The 22,564-nt window shown below is 37.2% G+C and overlaps 1 protein-coding gene across 2 annotated transcripts; it reads right to left on the minus strand.

The window, feature by feature from the left end:
* Positions 1-4,547: 4,547 nt before the first annotated feature.
* LOC136205446 (inositol phosphorylceramide glucuronosyltransferase 1) lies at positions 4,548-16,454 on the minus strand. 2 transcript variants are annotated; one of them, XM_065996044.1, is made up of 10 exons: positions 16,058-16,454; positions 15,388-15,508; positions 14,726-14,911; positions 14,108-14,271; positions 13,605-13,712; positions 5,896-6,033; positions 5,686-5,802; positions 5,281-5,545; positions 5,080-5,203; positions 4,548-4,992 (listed from the first exon to the last, which is right to left on the minus strand). In XM_065996044.1, exons 1-10 carry the CDS (start codon positions 16,295-16,297, stop codon positions 4,857-4,859), a joined length of 1,599 nt encoding a protein of 532 aa, XP_065852116.1. In that variant the 5' UTR covers positions 16,298-16,454; the 3' UTR covers positions 4,548-4,856. The 2 variants fall into 2 exon arrangements, with proteins under 2 accessions (XP_065852116.1, XP_065852115.1); XM_065996043.1 differs by having other exon boundaries at positions 5,281-5,563; positions 16,058-16,453.
* Positions 16,455-22,564: the final 6,110 nt, after the last annotated feature.

Here is a 22,564-nt window from a genome sequence, read left to right on the forward strand (position 1 = left end):
GAGAGTGATATGAGTTTGGTGCGGATTGAGAAAAATATGGTAGTTGGTAGGACTAAATGGAGGGAGAGAATTTATGTCATGATTTTATCGTTTTATATGATGTTTCATGTTAGCTAGCCGGATGAATCCATATTTTCGTTCCAACACCCTCTCCTCAAGATGAAGGGGAGATAGTAGTGGTCTTCATTTTGGACTGGGCATACTTTATTGGATTAGAGGTTAAGGGTTTTGTGAGTAAATCTGCTAATCGATGTCGAATTTCTACCTTATTATCACAAAACATAAGTAAATGCAAATGGGGTGTAAACTGAAATTCATTCAACAAATAAGTTAACCACTTGTACTCAGAAGAGAAGAGGTTGTAGCTATGGACTTGTAACCTGCCTTCTGTTGAAGATTTACTAACAATGCATTGCTTTTTAGACTTCCAGGATACAAGAGCATCTCCTAAGGAAATGTAATAATGAGCCACAAATTTTCTGGTTTCTTTGCAACGAGCCCAATCATAGTCACAAAAAGAAGTTAAGTTGAAATCACTGCTAGAAGCATAAAAATGAGTCTTTTGTAAAAATTCCATTAAGGTACCTAAGGACATGTAATGTTGTTTCCATATACAATTGAGTATGCTTGTTCATGGACTGGCTCAACTATTTAGTACCATAAGAAAGATTAGTCCTAGTAACTCCCAAGTAAAGTAAACGGCCAATCGGTTTCTTATACACCATTGGATCTGTGCACATTTCGGATGGTGCATCAAGTTGTATTCCACTAAGTAAAAGGGTAGAAGTAATATTAGCAAACCTGCATCTTATCGCAATTCAATTTCTTTCCAAAGTTCCCACCAAATATGAGAAAAAATTAAAGACTTTTTGCTAAATCTTTTGAAGGAGAATTAATCAACCATAAAAATACAAGACTATCAACTTATCAACATTTTCAGGAATTGTGTCTTTTAGCATATAATTCACATTCGTTTAGCATTTAAAGCCACAATCATCAATTGTTTCAAAGAAATGCAATTCTTTCCAGTTTTAATTTTACTCGCCAGAATGAGACCTAGATTGTTTGTGTTTGCATTAGTCATCTAATTGAATTGAAGCGATTGTTGTGGTTCGAATTGCGACCAGAATCATAATTGCGATCTGTTTCAGGCGTATGTGATCATCGTAACCTTATTTTAGTTCTGAATTATTTCTAGAATTAGTATTTAAAATATCAACATAACTTCTCATTTCGATTAACAGAACAATGTAAAAGAGGAGAAAAATTTAACATCTAGAATCTAGAGCTCTCATACCATATTAAGAAAGACAAACAAATGAATCTTTTATTAATGATGTTTAAGAATCGAATTACAACTGATCATCATTGTACAGACCATAATAGATGAAAGAAAGAATCAAAATTACATTTGACTAACTCTCTAACTAACTAACTAACTAATCTTGATACAAATCTAGCTAACATTCTCTTCTTCCCACCAATTCAACTTAAAAACAAAACAATAATCCTCTACAATCAATTGCAACTTAATACTATGAGCTAGTAGGCTAAATCCATCTCTTCATTCCATCAAAGGAACTAAATTAATTATAATTATGCAAAATTAAATAAGTATATATGTAAGTTTAGGATAAGGATGATTCACCAAACCTTCTTTCTTAATAATGTCTTTTTCCATTTCCTTAGACATATGTCTTGATTAGAGTGGAAAATTAGTTAATGCCATGCAACTATATTCTAAAAAGCAAGTCTAAATATCAATTACCACTTTTGTATTGGCTAATGACTCATTGACAGGTTAATATAATTAATCATTATTCACTAAATTTAAACAAGATTCAAACGTTGATAAGTACATAACAAGATTGGAAACCCACCAATATAAGTAAAAGATTTGATATCTACCTTTTAATTACAAGTTGACTTGGTTACTTAGTTTTTATTAGTGGAAATTAATCATTATTTTTTATATGCATAATACTCATTTAGATCTCCAAACTAAATCATCAAAGTCAAGTAGGACCTTAAAGTACCAAAATCATTAATCAGGTTCATGAACTAAATAAAAATCATCAATTGGGTCTTCATCCTAAGCAAAAATCATTTGGTTAAACAGTTTCAGACTATCTTCTCGAAATCCATTTTGAGCCAACAAAAAGATCATTGCAGTCAATGTCATATAGTCACAGTTTCTGAATTTAGGATAGCATAAGGATTCAATTATTAATTTTTTCTTAGTTCAGAAACTTAATCGTTGATTTTAATAGTTTAAAATCCTAATTGATTTGAAGTTTTAGTTTAGGGATTAAAACGATGTTATGCTTTTTTTATACTATCAAATTCTTATTTTATTTTCAAATCCATGATTTCATGCCTGAAATTCCAATCTCTAATTCTAAAACATATTTTTATTATTGTGCCAATTCCAATGTTAGTTTTGGGATCAAAAAGATTCTCAAGATTCTATTTCATTTATTTACATTTATAAAAAAAATTATTTTTAGTTTTATGTTTAATTTATCTATAAAGAAACTGAAAATTTATTTTAAATGGTGAAATATACAAATTTAAATTCAGATAAAATGATTAATGTTATTTTTTTTTTCTTTTTGCTTTTTTTTTTTCTTTAGTGGAATGGTTTGTTGTCATAATGTGTATTATTCCAAGTGTATGGTAATAGAATATTGAACAAGTAGGTGGAGGTAGGGCCTAGGGGTACTAAATTCAAAGATTGGGACCCAAAACACAGTTATTTAAATAAATGAAGGACCCAAAAGGCAATAGGGTATTGATGGAAAGTCTCATGGGATTGTCCCCATTACAAAACAACATCACTTTCCTTTTAAGTGGCATTATTTAATATTAAATAGCAGCACAGCAGCCATCACCACTATATTTCTGGACAGCTCGATTAATGACCTGACCACTGATGTGCATAATCTCTATTATCCTTATTTTTCCAATCTGTCCCTGTCATTATTCAATGTGGCTTACAATAAATTAAGCAAAAATTACTAAAGATTATATATATATATATATATATATATATATATATAAAAGTTTCATCAAGCTAAAACTCAGTGGAACCTTGGTGGAACCTGTGTACTTTTTTTTATTAATGATACTGTTTCAAAAATATATAAGTTTCACCAAGATTTCATACAATTTCACCAAGGTGAAACTCAAAAAAATATTGGTACAACATGTATATTTGTCATTAAGAAATGTAGAAATATCTTGATCTCTATTAAGGACTTCCATCTTATCTCGCTTTATAACGTGTTGTACGAAGTAGTGGCTAATGTGCTAGCTAATCGTATGAGGCCACTTTTCCCGGATATTATCGGCTTTGAGCGGTCGGCTTTTGTTAGAGGTCATTCTGTCATGGATAACGTTCTGTTACCTTTCGAACTATTCATGATATGAGAAGGCGACCAGATAGAAAGTTGGTCGTGTGGGTCTAAAAGATTGATATTAGGAAGGCTTGCGACAGAGTCTAACGATCTTATTTGCAAGTTGTTCTTATTCGGATGGGTTTTCCGACTAGTTGGATAGCTTCCGATCATGTAGTGTGTGTCCTATGAGATATCATGTCATTCTTAATGGTCTGGGGTTGGTTCGGTTACTCCAGGGAAAGACCTTAGACAATGCTGCCCTCTTTTTATTCATTATGCGCGCTGAAAGGCGTTTCCAGCTATTGAAGGCTTCTGAGCGTAGATGCGACATTCACATGATTAAGGTGTATCAATGGGCTCCTACAATCTCGCACTTATTCCTTGATGATGATAGCATTCTTTTCTTCAAGGCACATCCACCGAGTGTACGTCATTAAGAAGATTTTAGACATCTTTGAATGAGACTCCAATCGAAGTGTTAACTACCAAAAGTCCAGTATTATATTTAGTGCCAATGTGTCTCATGCTCTCTAGATGGATCTCTCTACTCAACTTGACGTCCGTAGTCTTCTTAACATGGATCAGTACCTTGGTCTTCCTTCTCTTATAAGTCGAAATAAACTAGTTGTCTGACTTTTTTTCGTGATAGGATTTGGCGACATACCAACGCCTAACATGGGAAGATGCTTTCTCAGGTTGGTAAGGAAGTTCTCAACAAAGCAGAGGTTCAAGCTATTCCTTCTTTTTGTACGAACGTTTTTATGCTTCCTCGGTCCCTCTACAATGAGATCCAACGCATCATGAATTCCTTCCAATGGATGTTGAAAGTTGGGGGTCAGCATCGTATTCACTAAACTTCATGGGAGCGTCTTCGGGCTTGAAAAAAGGAATGGTGGGCTAGGGTTTTGCCATCTTCAATCATTCAGAAACCCAAATATCCTTGTTTGTAGGCTTCTCAAAGGAAAATACTTCCCTCAGGGGGACTTGTTCTTGGCAGAGTTGGGTAGAGCCAAACATGGAGAGATATTGGTGATCCGGATTTAGGGCATACCAGAACTTGGAAAAAATTAAAAATATATATGAATTACACTCATTTGATTTCAACCCTCTATTTTCCATAACCAACCAACCCCAGCTAAGGAAGAAAACTAAAAGAAAAATATTCCAACATTTACAATTTCTAAATTATATTTTGGAAAGTTCAAATTTGAATGCAGAAGCATCATCAAAACTATGATCAAACTGTTACCTCAAAGAATATTACTACAATACAACTCCTAACAAAAAAAATAAAAATAAACCTATAAATTACCTCAAAGAATATTACTACAATACAACCCCAAACTGAAGCCTGGACTGCAAATGTCACAAGGTCAAGAGAGCTTACCTTGAGCTACTCCTGCTGCTCCAAATTAATCTTGATTAGTTGAGTGTTGAATAGAATAAAATCCAACTGTATTAGACACATATGCTCCTTGCTCGTGTTGCGTCCCGATCTTCAAACCCTTTCAAGAATGATCTAATTGCAAGATGCTCGGATGCATATGTCATGAAAGATGCTAGAATAATGCCTCCAGCAACCACAAATCCCAACCTGCAATCGTACACACATATCACATCAAGTGTTTCAATTTCCATCATTTCAGGACGCAATCGAACTTTTGACATTTCACGCAATTACCTCGCAAACAGAGCAGTAATTCCAAAAATACATGGTAAAGATGGAGTTGCAATAGCCAAAAAGGCCATTCCTAACCCATAATACCATGTAGCAACATCACATGATGATCCTTGCCGTTGATGACCTGTGGTCACAATTACAAGAATTAGAAATGTTCAAAAGAAAGAATTAGCAACCGACATGTAATCCAATTCTGCAAACCTTTTCCAAATTCGTAATCTGAGGATTCGGGAAGGGAGGAAACAGATACTTGAGATGCTGTCATCTTTCCCCATGAATAGGTGAAATGGAGAAAACTTCCAAATGAAAGGATGAAGATAGTGAATGTCCATTCATACATTAAAAGCAGACCAGTCCATGGCATCACTTGTCGAGGCACAATTGAGAGACTAATTGCAAGGGCAACCAACGCGGATACGAAACACATAATAATGGAAACTCCACCCAAATAAGCAGGCACCTTTAACTGTACACCATTGGGCAACTGTTTAACATCAAAACAAAACTTTCTGATACATAAAGAATTACTGAAAAAATGTAAGACATTAGAAATGACCATTTTTCAGAGAATGATAATTGTGCTTCGAGCAAGAAGAGAGAACTGACATGAGTAGCTGAATTGAAGGTAGATGACGATGAAACTCCAGCATATCCATTAGATCTAATTTTGTAATAGAGGTGTCTGATATGATCAAATAATGAATTTCTGCAGAACACCCGAGTCTGCCTCCACCAAAAAACAGAACAATTAGAGATTCTAATGGAAATTAAATCTTTCCTAAACATCTTAATGAAAATAACTACATAACAGCTAACCTGAAGAAACGATCGATAGTAACTGAATAGTAGAGCAATTAATGGTAACAGGAAAAGCAACTTCACAAGCAGTTCATCATTAGGATTTCTACCACCTCCAGTTCCAGGAAGGGTCTCTGCAAGCTGTTCTCTGACATTCTGCACCATTAGCAAAGGAATCATACCGCATTCATAAATCGTCTCCATGGTCCAAAGAAATGGATAACACAATGAACTCCGACTTGTAATATAATTATGCCCAAGCGTGAGACCAACTAATCTTCCTCCAAGGGATGCAAAAACGTGGCAACAGACCATTGAAGAACTACACGTTTGACTAAAATTTCAAACTGCGAACAGATCCCAACAAAGAAAATGAAGATAATCGTGGAACTTGATAATGTATTAGTAAACACAGGTATTTATATAAGAGTGAGCCAAACCCTAACTCTAACCCTAGAGTGTGTAATTACAAATATAACCCTAATATATATAAACCTATCACCCTCCCTCAAGTTGAGCAGGGGTATTACAAATGCTCAACTTGGAACATAATAACCGAAATCTATCTTTAGACAATGGTTTGGTGAGCACATCAGCAAGTTGATCAAGGATCGGAATGTATTGAACTTGTAATAACCGCTTGGACACACGATCTCGAACAAAGAAAAAGTCGACTTCTATATGTTTAATGCGGTGATGAAAGATCGGATTCACCGTAAGATAAGTAGCTAAAATATTGTCACACAACAAGCGAGGAGACCAAGACATAGGAAATCCAAGTTCCTGGAGGACGATGTGAAGCCAGCCAAGTAGCGAGAGCTCTGTATTCAGCTTCAGTGGAGGAGCGTGCAACAGACTTATGTTTCTTTGATGTCCAAGAGACAAGCAAACGACCCAAGTACAAAGCATACCCAGTGGTGGATTTGCGATCATCAAGACTCCCATCCCAATCCGCATCAGTGAAACCATGAAGAAATAACCGTGACTTGCGATGAAAAAAGATACCATGATCCTTGGAAAATTGTAAGTACGTGAGAATACGTTTAACACCCTGCCAATGGATAGTGGTAGGAGCATGCATGAACTGAGCAAGTTTGTTAACAGCAAAGGAAATGTCAAGCCTAGTGAAGGGTAAGTATTGGAGGCTACCCAATACACCCCAGTATAGAGTAGGATACGAAAATGGTTCGCTCAGACCAGCCTGAAATTTTTCTTTGGTGCACATTGGAGTAGAAATTTCTTTACAGTCGACCATCTTAGCCTTATGCAGAAGTTCAGTGATATACTTAGCTTGATTCAACAATAAACCATTGGAGGACTAGTGAGCTTCAACACCTAAAAAATACTTCAACTTGCCAAGGTCACTAACTAATGAATAAGACTTTGTAGTGCTGTGTTATCAGAACTCATAAGAACAATGTCATCCACATAAATCAAACAAAAAATAGTAACATTGGAAGAGAGGTAAAAGAACAAGGAATTGTCTGATTTGGAGTCATGAAAACCAAGTGATCGTAATGCATCAGTGAGACGTTTGTGCCACATACGCGGAGCCTGCTCGAGACCATATAATGATTTTCGGAGCTGGCAGACATGGTTAGGATATTTGGAATCAATAAAGTCAAAAGATTGTTCCATGTAAACAATCTCCTCCAAATTACCACTGAGAAAAGCATTAGAAACATCAAGCTGAACAATGGCCCAATCAAGAGAGACAACAAGAGCAAGAAGAAGACGCACAGTAACATGTTTTATCACAAGACTGTAAGTTTCAAAGAAATCAATACCTGACCGTTGATTGTAACCCTTTGCTACAGGATGAACCTTGTAGCGTTCAATATATCCATCAGGATGCTGCTTAATTCTGAAAACCCAATGGTACCCAATAATTTTAGAAGTGGAAGATCGGGGAACAAGAGTCCAAGTGCTATTGTAGAGTAAGGCTAAATATTCATCAGACATAGCCTTGCGCCATTCAAGTGATTCAGAGGCAGCTGAATAGGTAGTAGGAGTGGAAGGTAAGGCAGTGATCAATGCATGGGGTTGTCGTTGACGAGAGCAGCCAGTTTTGGATCTAGTGAGCATTTCATGGGAATTGGTTGTAGGAGCAGGTAAGGAACAATTGATATCTGGGGAAATGGAAACCGAAGGATCAGAATTAAATGGGGCGGGTTGATCAGCAAAGTGAGAAGTGGTTCGGTAGGGAAGAGAGAGGCGGAATGGGACAGCATATAGGGGATGACGGTGGATCACCAATTAACAGTTGAAATGGATTAGCAAATTGTAAATTAGCCATTGGTGCGCAATTGATGAGGTAGGTGGCAGTGTCGAAGGCATATGTCCAAAATTGCAGTGGGAGGTGAGCATGATTTAAAAGAGCTAGACCATGCTCAACCATGTGTCTGTGTTTGCGTTCAGCAATGCCATTTTGTTCTGGTGTATAAGGACTTGAGATTCTGTGATTAATGCCATTTAGACGAAGATAATAAGTTAATTTCATGAATTCCCCACCCACATCAAATTGAAAGCATTTAATGGAACGACTAAAATATTTCTCAACAATGACTCTGAACTGAATAAAAATGTCCTGAACATCAGACTTGTGTTTGAGAAAACAAATCCACCTGTATTGGTATAGTTATAGTGGAATGACTGGTGTATAAGGACTTGAGATTCTGGTGTATAAGGACTTGAGATTCTATGATTAAAGCCATTTAGACGAAGATAATCAGTTAATTTCATGAATTCCCCACCCACATCAGATTGAAAGCATTTAATGGAACAACTATAATATTTCTCAACAATGACTCTAAACTGAATAAAAATGTCATGAACATCAGACTTGTGTTTGAAAAAATAAATCCACATGTATTTGGTATAGTTATAGTGATTAAAAAAGACAACATAACAACAATAACCATCTATAGAAGTAATGGGTGCAGGACCCCACACATCAGAAGAGATTTAATCAAATGGAGCACTAGATGATTGATCAGATAAAGCAAATGGTAATTTGTGACTTTTACTGAGACAAGCAGAACATAAAGAATGCGTATTATTGGAAGCACTAATTTTATTGGAAGCAATCAAGTGTTTAATAATGGAAAAAGACGCATGTACTAAGCGATCATGCTAAAGAGATAAACTAGCTAACTGAGCAGAGCAATTATTTGAATTAGATAAACAGAGTGAATATAACCAGTTGTTACTCTGATCTCGAAGCCGGATCTTCCATGTTTTCAAATCCTTGATATAGAAACGGTCAGAGAAAAATTCAACAGAAATAGGGTTAGAGTTGGTCAGAGCATAAACAGATAATAAATTATGAGCTGACTGAGGAACATAAAGGATACACGTAATTGAAGACGAGAAGAATCGAAAGACATGACGGAATTACCAACACGAGCAATAGGGAGTTTAGAACCATTACCAATTTGCACTTCATTAGGATCCGTATATTCAAAATGAAATTTGAGGTTGCCGAGATCAGAGGTGAGGTGGTGTGTGGCGCCGAGACCTAAAACCCAAGGTTGATTGTTTGCTGGACTTGTAGCAATATGAGATTGTGGAGCAAAATTTGTCTCACGATTGAATCGAGGCGAGGAACAGTTGCGAGCAATATGTCCAAGTCCTCTAGAATTATGACATGTAAGATGTTCTCTGTGCAGCTGTCCAGTTGATGAACCAAATGACTAAGATGTACCCGAATGGTGGCTGCCAAACGAAACAGAATGCTGTCCAGCCAAGAAGGGTTGCTGCTGCCCAGTCAATAAGAAATTCTGCCTATAACCAGAATTAGTTCGCCCACCTCGGTTGGAGCCGCCACGGCCACGACCTCGACCAACAACAACAAAGCCTTAGTCCCGAAATGATTCAGGATCGGTTAACATTAACCATCATATAAAACCGTGAAATCAAGTCGTGTCAGCGATACAAATCTCTCCCTCCACTGTCCTATCCACTACCATATTTTCCTCAATCCCCAATAAACTCATATCACTCTCAATCACCCTCTTCCAAGTTTACTTAGGTCTTCCCCTACCCCTCACCACTACATCCTTTGCCATTCTTGAGTCCTCCTAACCGGTGCATCAAGCACTCTTCGTCTTACATGGCCAAACCATTTTAGTCGGTTTTCCCTCATTTTATTCTCAATAGATGTAACCCCTACTTTTGTCCTAATTATTTCATTACTCACCCGATCCTTTCTCGTATGACCACACATCCATCTCCACATACGCATCTCCGCCACCGACATCTTATGAATGTGACAGTGTTTCACTGTCCACCACTCTGTACCATATAACAATGCTGGTCTGATTGCTGTGTGGTAGAATTTTCCCTTCAATCTATTAGGCATGTTGGGGTCACAAAGGAAACCCGTAGCACTCTTCCACTTAGACCAACCAGATTTAATCCTATGAGCAACATCTTCATCTACTTCTCCATCCGTTTGGATAATAGATCCTAAATACCAGAAGCAATCCGAGGCCTAAACAACTCTCCCATCTAGGGTGATTGTCCCTGCCTCCCTACTCCTATCGCTGCTAAACTTAACTCCAAATATTCTCTTACTTCGGCTCAACTTAAAGCCTCTAGATTCCAAAGTTTGTCTCTGTAGTTCCAACTTCCTCTCCACGCCTTCTTTCGTCTCATCAACCAACACAATATCATCTGCAAACAACATGCACCATGGTATACCATCTTGAAGTGAACTCGTTAGTTCATCCATAACGATGACAACAAGAAATGGGCTAAGTGCGGAACCTTGATGCACTCCAATCGTAATAGGGAACTCTCCCGTCTTCCCAACACTGGTACGTACACTCGTGCATGCTCCCTCATACATGTCCTTTATGATGTCAATATATTTCCGCGAAATGTCTTTCCTTATTAAGGCCCACCAAAGTACTTCCATTGGTACCTTATCATAAGTCAATCAAAACCATATGCAAGTCTTTCCTCTTATTTCGATAGTGCTCCATTAATTGTCTCATTAGATGGATGGCTTCCATAGTTGATCTTCTTGGCATAAAGCCAAACTGGTTTTCCGAGATCTTCATCGTCCTCCTTAGCCTTTGTTCGATCACTCGCTTCCAAAGTTTCATAGTGACTCATTAATTTGATTCCTCGATAGTTGGCACAATCTTGGACATTGCCTTTGTTCTTATACAAAGGGATTAGTATACTTTTCCTCCATTTTGATGGCATCTTATTGTTTCTCCACATTTTGTTGAAAAACGTCGTCAACCATTCGATTCCTCTCTCTCCCAAACATCTCCAAATCTCAATAGAGATGCCATCAGGTCCTACTGCTTTCTTCAATCTCATCTTATTTAATGTCATTTTGACTTCACCCTTTTGAATTCTCCGCATGCAGTCACGATTTATCATATCGTGTCCAACATCTTGTCCGCGATCTCCATTAAATATGTCATCAAAATAGGACCTCTATCGTTCCTTGATATCCTTATCTCCAACTAGGACTTTTTGGTCCACATCCTTCACACATTTAACTTTTCCGAGATCTATCGTCTTCCTATCTCTCATCCGAGCAATTCTATATATGTCTCTTTCCCCTTCCTTCGTATCCAATTTTGTATACAAATCCCGATTCACCTTTGCTCTATCATCTCGTATGACCTTCTTTGCTTCCCTTCTAGCCTCTTTGTACTTTTCGTAGTTCTCATCACTCCTTCATTTCTCCAGTATTTTATATGATTCTCGCTTACTCTTTACTGCTTGTCGTACTTCTTCTGTCCACCAAGATGTGTCCTTACCCGATGGCATGCTACCTTTAGATTCCCCTAGAACTTCCTTTGCTACTTCCCTTATACTATGCTCCATCTTAGTCCATATCGAATTTATATCTAAATCTATATTACAAGTCCAAATATCTTTTGTGGTCATCTCATCCACAAATTTTTATTGGTTTTCCCTTGCAGTTTCCACCACTTAATCTTAGTCTCCACTTGTGTTGTTCGTTTTGTCGTACTCTCACCAGGGATCACCTTACAATCAATATAACTCTTTCTCCAAGCACTCCTTACTAGGAAGAAGTCAATTTGGCTTTCATTACCGCCACTCAGATAAGTCACTAAATGGGAGGTTATTTTCATAAACTATGTGTTCATGATAAGTCATAGGCTGATGCGAATTCCAGAGTATCATTTCCTGCTTCATTTCTATCTCCAAAATCATACCCTCCATGAACACTCTCAAACCCATCTCGCCTAGAACCCACGTGTCCATTGAGATCACCACCCAGTACCATCTTTTCATCCCTAGGAACCTATTGCACCACTTCCTCCAAGTCCTCCCAAATAGCTCGTCTTATAGAGACATCTAATCCTATTTGTGGCGCATAAGCACTTATGACATTCACAACCTCATCCCCTATCACAAGCTTAACACTCATAATTCTATCGCTCTTTCTAGACACCGCTACTACATCATCAATATACTCCCGATCAATAAGAATACCTATTCGATTTCTACCCTTATCCTTTCCTAAGTACCAGAGCTTATAACCCCAAGGAGCTACCTCTCTAGCCTTGGCTCCAATCCACTTGGTTTCTTGTAGGCACATTATATTTATTCTCCTCCTCTTCATAACATCTACAATTTCAATTAATCTCTGTCAAAGAAGTCCGAGATGAGTGAAGTGCAGTTGGTTGAATAGATTCAGTAGCTGTGTCATTAAGATAGCATCAATAAGATCATCCTCTGGAAGAAAATATTGATGTTGCCAACTGATCAAATATGGATTTAGCACAAAGCATGTAGGTAGAGATATCATCAGAACCCCTAGAGAGAGCCTGTAATTGAGCACGAAGGTTACGTATGAGATCTGGAGCCCTTAGAATAAGTTTTAACCAATTTGATCCATGCTTCAAGAGCAGTTGTAGCATTGGCGATATGCGGAAGAAGTGATTCGGAGACAGAACTTATCAACACATTCATCAGAAAGCAGTTTCGATGGAGGTTGGTCTGTGGAATCAATGTGGTGTGCTAATCCACTACCACAGATAGCAGATAATGCCTGAGCCTTCCAAAAAAACAAAGTTGGTAGCCGTCATCTTCACCGTAAGTTGACTGTGGAGGTTTGGTGCATGAATAAACGGAGGCGGGTGTAACAGAATGAAAGTAGGTGACTGTGTATGTGACGCCTGTGAATGCGGTATAGTTGACATGGTGGAGGTTGTCGAGAAAGGACTAATGAAGGTGTATGTGTCGTAATGGACGATGAAGACGGTAGAGGCAGACGGATGTTGGAGCGGCGGCGGTTGCGAAATCAGTCATGGAAGGAGCGGAGGAAGGCATTAAATGAACAGCAATCAATAATCAGCGGGAGCAGTGGCGGCCGAAATCAGCAGGAGCAATCGGTAATCAGCGGTGGCGGCGGTCAGAATCGGTGCAGAATCAGTAATCAACGGCCATAATCAGTGGCGGCTGCAAAATCAGCGGCAGCAGGAGCAATCGGCTGCGGAATCTGCAGGAGCAACGGTAGAATTAGGGTTTAGTGAGCCAAACCCTAACTCTAACCCTAGAGTGTATAATTACAAATATAACTATAATATATATAAATCTATTAGACAAGAGCTCAAAACTCTCAATAACAGCTCCGCCCTTAATAACCTCAAAGGGAGGAAGAACATGGGAACAGAAGGTGCTCAAGATCATAAAACAACACAAAAGTTAACTGCTACAAGTAATAGAAGTAATACCTGCCAGATATCAACAGGTTTTAAAAGCCATGATGTCCACCAGTCCCAAGGTTTAAGAGGGCCAAGTGTATAGTGAATAACATGTAACTGAGTCTCATTTACCATCCACTGCACAAAAAGGTTTAGAAGGAAAGCATATTAATCATCAAATTAGATGCAAAATACACACCAGAATGATCATTCCAATGGTTAAAACAAAGATAATTAATAGACTTCATATAGTAGTCCCTCAATAAAATAAAAATGCCTCACCCACCCATGTTAGAAAACATATGTCTATGTCAAAAAAATAACCATAAGTTGTAATAGTGATGACATGCTTGACCTGATTGAACAATATATGATTACAATGTGTCCTGTAAATATTGCGGCCCAGTTGGCGACCTTCCATTGCACACAAGCACAAAAAAAGTGAAAGAAGCGGTATCTTCAGCAATAATTTAGCCGTTAATCTGGCTATGCCATTAAATACATATATATATATATATGCATGTAATTAGTACCTTGTTAGCAAGCATGTACAGACCAACATCTGCATTATAGAGAGTAGAAAGTCGCTCCATAGGTGGTACAGGTCTAGATTTCCGTACTTCCTGGGGTAAACTAGGTTCAAAAACATGTGCATTAGGAAATTCAGAGTAGTATGAATTCAGAAACCCCTGATCGCCTGTCATTAATTTTAAAAAAACATATCAGATAATGAATGATACACATATACTGAAAGAAGAAAGGGGAGAAACTTTAGACAAGAAAGTTCAGTTGGCTACATGAGATAGCCCTTTCCCCAAAAAAATAATTAGCAAACAGGAACTTGCCCATGGGCATAAGTACCAGGAATGATATAGATCAATGGAAGCTGAAAATTTCCAGTAGTGACATTATTCCAATATTCACAAGTGTCTAAAGTGCTGCCACTCATCGTTGTTATTATATGGAGTGGCACCAGAATTCCCAGCTAGACATAATTATCTCGGGACAACTTTTGGTTTTTAAGTAAAGGAAAATATGCAAAGGCCAAAATAACTTGCAAAAAGAAAAATTAAATTATATCATGAAAGGAACATCAGAAATGATGACTATGGTATAAGCACTAGATAAAAAGAAGAAAACATATGCTTCACCTCCAGTGTAAGAATGCAAAGTGGTCACTTTACTCATCATGTCATTGAAAAGTGATTGTGACGGTTCCACTACCATGACTCCTGAATTCAACCTCTCTGAATGCTTCAGATTAGCACAGAATTTTGAACATTTGAAAAGATCCTCGATATTTTTAACCACAATTGTATCAGCGTCAAGATATACAACTGCATAAATGAGTTCCCAATACTGTATCAACATAAGTACCCAAAAACATGCAAGTTGATCATTCAATAAGAAGGGAAAACAAAACTTAGTCTTAGAATTGATAAAAAAAATCATGGGAAAGAAGTGGCGATCTTATATTAAATAGACAACTTTGAATTTTAACTGAGGCTCAGATACATAGAACTGTTTTCTATAAATAACTGTGCATCTTATTTTGCTGGCAGGAATTTGTAAGTTCATCTAGATAGTATTCAAAAGATGGTCTTTGATTAAGTGCCCAGAAAAATATATATACACACATACAGATAGGATAAACATGAAAGAGCAGATATCAGTGTCCACCCTATTAGTTCCACACCAGCCCCAGGTAGATCAAAGTTTTTAAAATATCTACTTTCATTTTAAATGATCTAAAAACTAGAAATTCACTACATTTCATCTTAATCTTCTAAGCAATTTGGTTTAACATATTCACCTTTCTTGTAGTTCGTCATATTAAATATTTTAAGTTTGGTATATACACCCCAAAACCTCGTTGGCCGCACTTGATTCGGGTTTGCCAATAAGCTAATCTTCTCCACTATCCACCCGTCAGCCTGTGTAAAATCAAACCGAAAAACCAACTCAATAAAAGGAATAATCAAATAAGCAATCCTCTGTTGACCATAAAATTTGTAAGCATATGCAAGCAACACCTAGGAAACAAATTTAAAAATGTAGTCCTCTAGGCTTCTCATGTTACTGAACATAGTAAGCTTTGTAATGACAGTATCAACATAGTAACTGAACAGAAATTCCACAAAAGCTGCATTTAACAAAATAGTAGTCCTACTAAATACTTAATTGGATATTCTGACCAAAGTAGCAGTTCAAAGCTGTATGCTGTCACAGAATATGAACACATCGTTTAGCAAAACACTCTTTTCCAATATTGGGAAAAAGAAGAACTAATTAATCAGGTTCAATAGAGCCTAGTTCTGTTCATATGATAGTCTTACTAATAATGTGCTCAGAAGCGGTGACGAAATTAATCCGTAACAACTGCTGAATTGTGTTCTCGTCCAGTTAAAATTTCAAGACAGCAAAATAAGGACAATTAATTCAATGATCAAACGAACATATGGATCTCCATAATCACAGCTTACCTGAAGAAGCTTCATTGCGTAATTAGAGACACCATCAGATACCAAAACGACCATATCCTTCTTCGATCCAGTATCCCTGATTGACTTCCCCAAAACCCTAACTCCCAACAGGAACTCATCTCCATACAATAGTGTAACGTAAGCCTGATCAGTTTTCTGCGATCGAAGCGACACTCCAGATTGAATCGAAAGTAACGCTATTAGCATAAACAAAGCTCCAAAAGTTGATAATTTCATCATAAATTAATAAATCACAGTGCTTCCAAATCGGAAAACGCCGGTTTTCTCGAGAAAATGGACCTCACTTTCCCGAGAAAAATCGAATTTTGGTTTCTGGATATTTTGAAAGGGTTTTGGATTTTGCTCTTTTCTTAAAATTTTATACAGCAGCCAGGCAGGAGGCGTCGTTTTTGACTCATCCGTTATTTGATCTGTCTTGGCGGTTCTGTAACATGATGGTAATAATCCAATGGAGTAAGGTCTATATGAGCTTGTTATGCCTTCTTCTATTTCATGGCAAAATATGCAAAACTTGAAATTTCAACAATTCTTCTTTGCATTTGAGTTCTGATGCTCCAAGAAGTAGAGGGCGGCCCGGTCGCACTACGCGTCCGGGGAGGGGTCTCACCACAAAGGTGTACTGGGGGGCAAGCCTTCCCCTACCAATTTATTTGGCAAGAGGTCGCTCCTAAGACTCGAACCCGTGACCTCTTGGTCACACGACAACAACGTTTACCGTTGCATTTGAGTTCTGATGCTCCAAGAAGTATACATGTAATAAATCTGAGTTCTGATGCTCCAACGTTGTAAGTAATAAGGCAATTATTAATGATCTAGTTTGCATTAACTACTTATTAAGACTAGCCTAATATACACAACTAATGAAAGTCTTGTGTTCAATGAAAAAACCTAATTATAAGTCTTTAGAACCATTTTCCAAAAACCGAATCGATGAGTAATGGAATCTAAACTATGTTGTTTCTAAGTTGGGCTTTATTTCATAACCAACTTAATCACTTAAATTAAAATGTCAAACACTTATTTAATTTAAGTGTGTTTGATAATGGTTGTTTATCCACCATTTAAATTAGTCAATTAAGTTAAAAAATCATGTATTTTGATAAGTCAAAGTATTTACTTAACATTTTAAATTAAATATTATCAACTAATATTTTATAAAAGCTACATCATTTCATACTTCCATCACTTATAAAATTCAGTATTTAATTTTTCGGCACTTAGTTTTCAATTTTATCAAACAGTCTTAGTCTAGTGTCAACTAACCAAAACCAAGACTAATCAAATATCAGCTTCAAATCGAACTAGCATATAAGATTTCACAGTTTAAATCTCTATTTAAACATAATAAACTTGGCATTAGATTAAAAGCTTAATACATCAATTACTCCCATGAACTTGTCCAACATAGTTGATTGGCCTTCTGAATTTATTCCTAAACTTGCTTAAAGTGTTATGATTAAGTCCCTAAATCTTTAAAAACACTATAAAATGTACAAACATGAAGTTAATCTGTTTTAAAGACTTAAAATCACGAATTATGCCTTTGTTTTTTAAGTTTTGAATTTTTTTACGGATTTAGACAAATTGCAATTTATATCACTTAAACAATTTTAGAAGATAAATGGATTATTATAAGCAAGTTCAATGAGCTATTAGGTCACTTTAAATAAATTCAGGTGACCAATAGGTTATTTTAAACAAGTTGAGAGGGCTAACTAGACATTATGTAAGTTCAGAGAGTCAATCAAACTTTTTGAACAAATTCAGAGAGATTTTGATATATTAAGCCTAGATTAAAAGTAAATTACATATTTAGGTTAGAATCTGTTATAGCTTTTTAGCCACGGAGGTTTATATCATAGAGAAATGAAAACAAACAAATAAATAAATAAAGAGAAAATAGAGAGGAGAGCATGATTAAATGAATGATAAAATTAAAGTAGAATGGGTAGATGAAAGATGAACAATGAACTTGAATTGAATTAAAGTAACAAAAAACTAAATTAATGAAAAAACTTGAATCCAAAAGTGAAAAACAAGTAGAGAAATAAACTAAAGTGCTAAGCTAAAACAATAATGAAAATCTAATTCTCTAACTATGAACTCAAAAGACCTATTTATAGGATTAATTGAAGACTCTTTAATAAATAAGGATGCATATAAGTTAATCTTCTAATTCAGTTGAGGAACCATGTCTCTTTTAGGAGTGAAGTAAAATAGGAAACAATTTCTTACTTAAAAAGCATTACAATTCTAGAATATGTCACTGCTCGTGGAGTAACTTTTTCAATTAGATAGATGGATCAACACCAACATTGTTACTCGTCGAGTAAGGATCTACTCGTTGAGTTCAAAGATGAATTTTTCGTGCTTTGTGATATCTACACACCACTTATCGATAGACCTATTCATAGGCTGGGTCGGGTCGGACTTGGGCCGGGCTACACTGGACTTATGAATAAAAACTTCTACCCAAACCCAGCCCATACTAAATATTATTCGGGCTTTTTAATTAATAATAATGTCTTTTTTCTTTTTATACAGAATAAGTCTAATATGCCTTAAACAATTTTTAACACTTAAATAAAATTGTTAGTTTATAAATGATATATTGAATTCCGAATTTTATATAATTGAAGAATCTAATTCCTTAATGTAATTTTTGTCATTATCAAAACTTCATCAAAATTGGGTTTCAACAAAGACTCGTAAAAAAACTATAAAAAAACACGAGGATAACAAGTTCCAATTTTAAACCTCAAATTTATTAACTTTATTAATAATAATAGTAATGGATCAGATACCTTAAGTGGAGGTATTGTTCTAGTCGTCAAAACCGAGTCGGGATTGGCTCAACGTAGATAGATAATGAGAGAGATTAGAGCTCCTCATCCTCTGGGTAAATTACACTCGTGGCCATTGAACTTTACCCATTTTAATATTATGGTCATTGAGCTTCAATTCTTAAAGTATGGGCACTGAACTTTACACATTTTAATACCGGTGGCCACTCAACTTTAACTAACTCCTTAAAATGACCGTTAACGAACTCAAAATATTCAAGAATTGAATTTGTTCATAATGACGTTTACCATGAAATCATATTTTTTATTTTCCAAAATCGCCTTTTTTGGAGCTTTCTCTCTCTTAACCAAACAACACATAAATGACCTCAAAGCGAAAATTTTCAAGAATTAAAGTTCATTAAAATATCATTAAGTCTTCGAATTTTTTATTTTGAGATCATCAACGGTCGTTTTGAGTGGTCACCGATGTTAAAAAGTATAAAGTTCGGTGACCACACCATCAAGAATTGAAGTTCAGTGATCATAATGTTAAAATGTATAAAGTTCAATGGCCATGAATGCAATTTACCTCATCCCCTTACTTATACCATGAGGGGTATATATATATATATATATATAAGATGTCTAGGAAAAAATGGGTCGTCTCGAGTGTAAATTGGGTCATCTTACTTTACTTAATAGGAAAAAATGGCATTTTATAGTCCAAGATAGTAAAAAAAATCCTCTAGATGCCATAAGAATAGTCTTTTCAAGAGTAATATGCACACGTCATAAGTAGATCTTTAAGAAATAATATATATGTATAATCATATATCATACTCAAACACATAGTAATTCATATCTGATACAACTGCAATTAATATTAAACAATCATAATACTGGTTGTTAATTAGTTTTTTTTATCAGAAAGAATACTCTTTATTAAACCAACGGTAGATTACATTTATCTTGTTGACAGAATTCCACAATCTCATTTGGAGCCTCTTCAATCATAATAATTGGATTATTAACATTCCTAGCTAATTTTGCCAACGTGTGTGCAACAGCGTTTCCACTCCGTTTGACATGTGAGAAGCAGACTTCGTTAAAGTCTTTGGCTCGTTGTTGAGCATCCTCAAGAAGCATTGCGGCTGCTCCTATTATGTTACCATTTCCCGTCATTGCTGTTGCAACACTTGCATTATTTGTTTCAACAATGAGTCTCTGCCATCCTACCTCCTTTGCAATTTCCATGCCCTTCATCACCGCCTGCAATTCAGTAATTTCAGCGTTCAGAGCCATGCCTGTCGGCACTATAGCGGTAAGCAAAATTTCTCCCTCTTCATCCCGTATCACCACCCCGATTCCTCCATGAACTCCATCCATCCCTGATTCATCCACATTTGCTTTAACCATATCCGCGGGAGGTGCCTTCCATCTCGTTGTAGCCGTCGTTACAATTTGGGTGCCAGCTTCCGGGTTCAAGCTTTGAATTTCAAACTGTTGTCTAGCCATTCTCTAATCATTTCGGATTGCTCGGCACGCACAATGATTTCTTCCTCTAGTATCTCATTGGCCTTATGGATAAGTTGATTTCGCCAGAACCAGATCATCCACGCCACTGCTCCGATCTGTTCCATCTTTTCTTTATCTGTACACGCCTTCATCCATTCAAGCCAACCTCCCATGTCCTGCTGTCCTGATTTCCATCTCCTATCAAACCCAAACAGCTTCTTCCAGGTACGTTTTAGCTCGGGGCAGGTCACAATCGCATGGTATCCCATCCTGTCATCGCTCCCGCATCGCGGATAGACCTCCGGGGCTTTGATTCCTCTCCCCCTAAGCTGTTGATAGGTCGGCAGGATCTCCCTAAGAGCTCGCCAGATAAAGAGCTTGATTTTTGATGGCAGCTCCAACTTCCAGACCCACTCACCTCTTCCTTGTCCGCTCCCCGAGCTCGACGCTCTCCCCGCCTCACTACATCGCCCTTCCTCCGCCATAAAGTATGCTGATTTCACAGTGAAATTCCCTGCTCTCGCTGCCGGCCAGTAGAGTTCATCATGTGGTAGCTTGCGACTTATCCGCAACTTCTGAATCTCGATCACTTCATCAAGGCTAAAAATATTACGCAGCCTTTCGACATCCCACTGCTTCGTAATTGGATCAATCAAGCTCTCAACAGTGGTTATTTGGGTATCACATAGCTTCGTCAATGGTTTCTTAGCGTTTAAGTTCGGTACCCAATTTGATTTCTGGATGTCCACCCTCCGCCCATTACCGACCATCCAGCACATACCTCGCTTAACCAGCTCATGTGCTTTGATTAAGCGTTTCCATACATAGCTATCATTGTTCTTACATCCCGCCTCCATTATTTCGGAATGGGGAAAATACTTACCCTTGAATACTTGTGCGCTAAACGTGTCTGGATTTTTGATCATCTTCCAGACCTGTTTAGCCACCATCGTCGGGTTAAAAGATTCAAACCACCTGAATCCCACTCCTCCCTCCTTATTTGCCTTGCACAAGACATCCCATGTCAGCCAGTGAATCACCTTCCTCTCCTTCGTACCACCCCACTAGAATCTCCCAATCAGGTTCTGCACCTCCCTGCAAAAAGAATGAGGTACTTGATAACTTGTGGAAAAATCCTTGATCGGAGCACTTCCCTGTAAGGCGCCGTTGGGATCGGCTGGGGACACTCCGATGCCAAAGTCAGTAATATTTCTGAGAATAAACTGTAAGCACAAAAGTAGAGAATCAGTAAGTGTGCATTTGATCCTAGGAAGTTGGGGTATTTATATAGGTTTCTGTAACCTTCAGCATTAATGGGGAAGCAGGTAGAGAGTCATGTCATTACTCATCTTTAATTGCTATTAATTCTCCATTAATCCCAGCATTTAGCATTGAAACCCTCAGAGTTGAGGTATTCGAACAGTCAAGTCTTTATTCCCCTTTAATGGCTATTAATTACCATTTAATTGTATTTATTTCCATTCATGGATGGTAATAAATGTGCCTTTTGGTATTCTTAGATCCGTCAAGGCGTATGTACGCTCTCCTTGAGAGCTATGGCGGGTCTCTACTACTCGCTCTCATCGGGCGTATCTCGTTATGGCGTATCTCGCCATGGTCCACGTGGTGTGGCATAATGCTAGAAACTCCTTTATTTTCTTCATTATTTAATATTCACCCCTGCATTGATCCTGCAATAATTGTCATTAATTCCACATTAATCATGCACAAATATCTCTTTTAGAAGGAATAACGGTTTGCCATTATTTATATTAATTTTCCCTTATTCCTTATTCAAGAATAATTTGGGTTGTTATCAGAAGCCCCCTCTAAAGGTTTAAAAAGCTCTTTAGGGCTGTCTAAATGGTGTTTTATTTTTCTATCTTGGAGGAAAGTGGACCCGCCCTTGATGGGAGATCATATATGGAAATGATGCGCTTTTAGGGGCTTCCTTATGCGGGAACTTATGAACAAGATCCGCCCTATGTGGGATCACATATGAATATGATGCACTTTTAGGGGCTTTTGCTTCCTTATGGATAGGTGGCCAACCGTATCCATTGTTAGCCTCTAGGGGCTTCTTGAGAGTTATATTTCTTTTAGAAAGGGAATAACCCGCCCTTTATGGGACCATTTGTTCCTACCGCATAGGATTATGATTCGCCTTAGATTTCTTTTCTTCAGT

This window comes from Euphorbia lathyris, chromosome 9 (assembly GCF_963576675.1).
Source record: "Euphorbia lathyris chromosome 9, ddEupLath1.1, whole genome shotgun sequence".
In the NCBI taxonomy this organism is placed as follows: domain Eukaryota; kingdom Viridiplantae; phylum Streptophyta; class Magnoliopsida; order Malpighiales; family Euphorbiaceae; genus Euphorbia; species Euphorbia lathyris.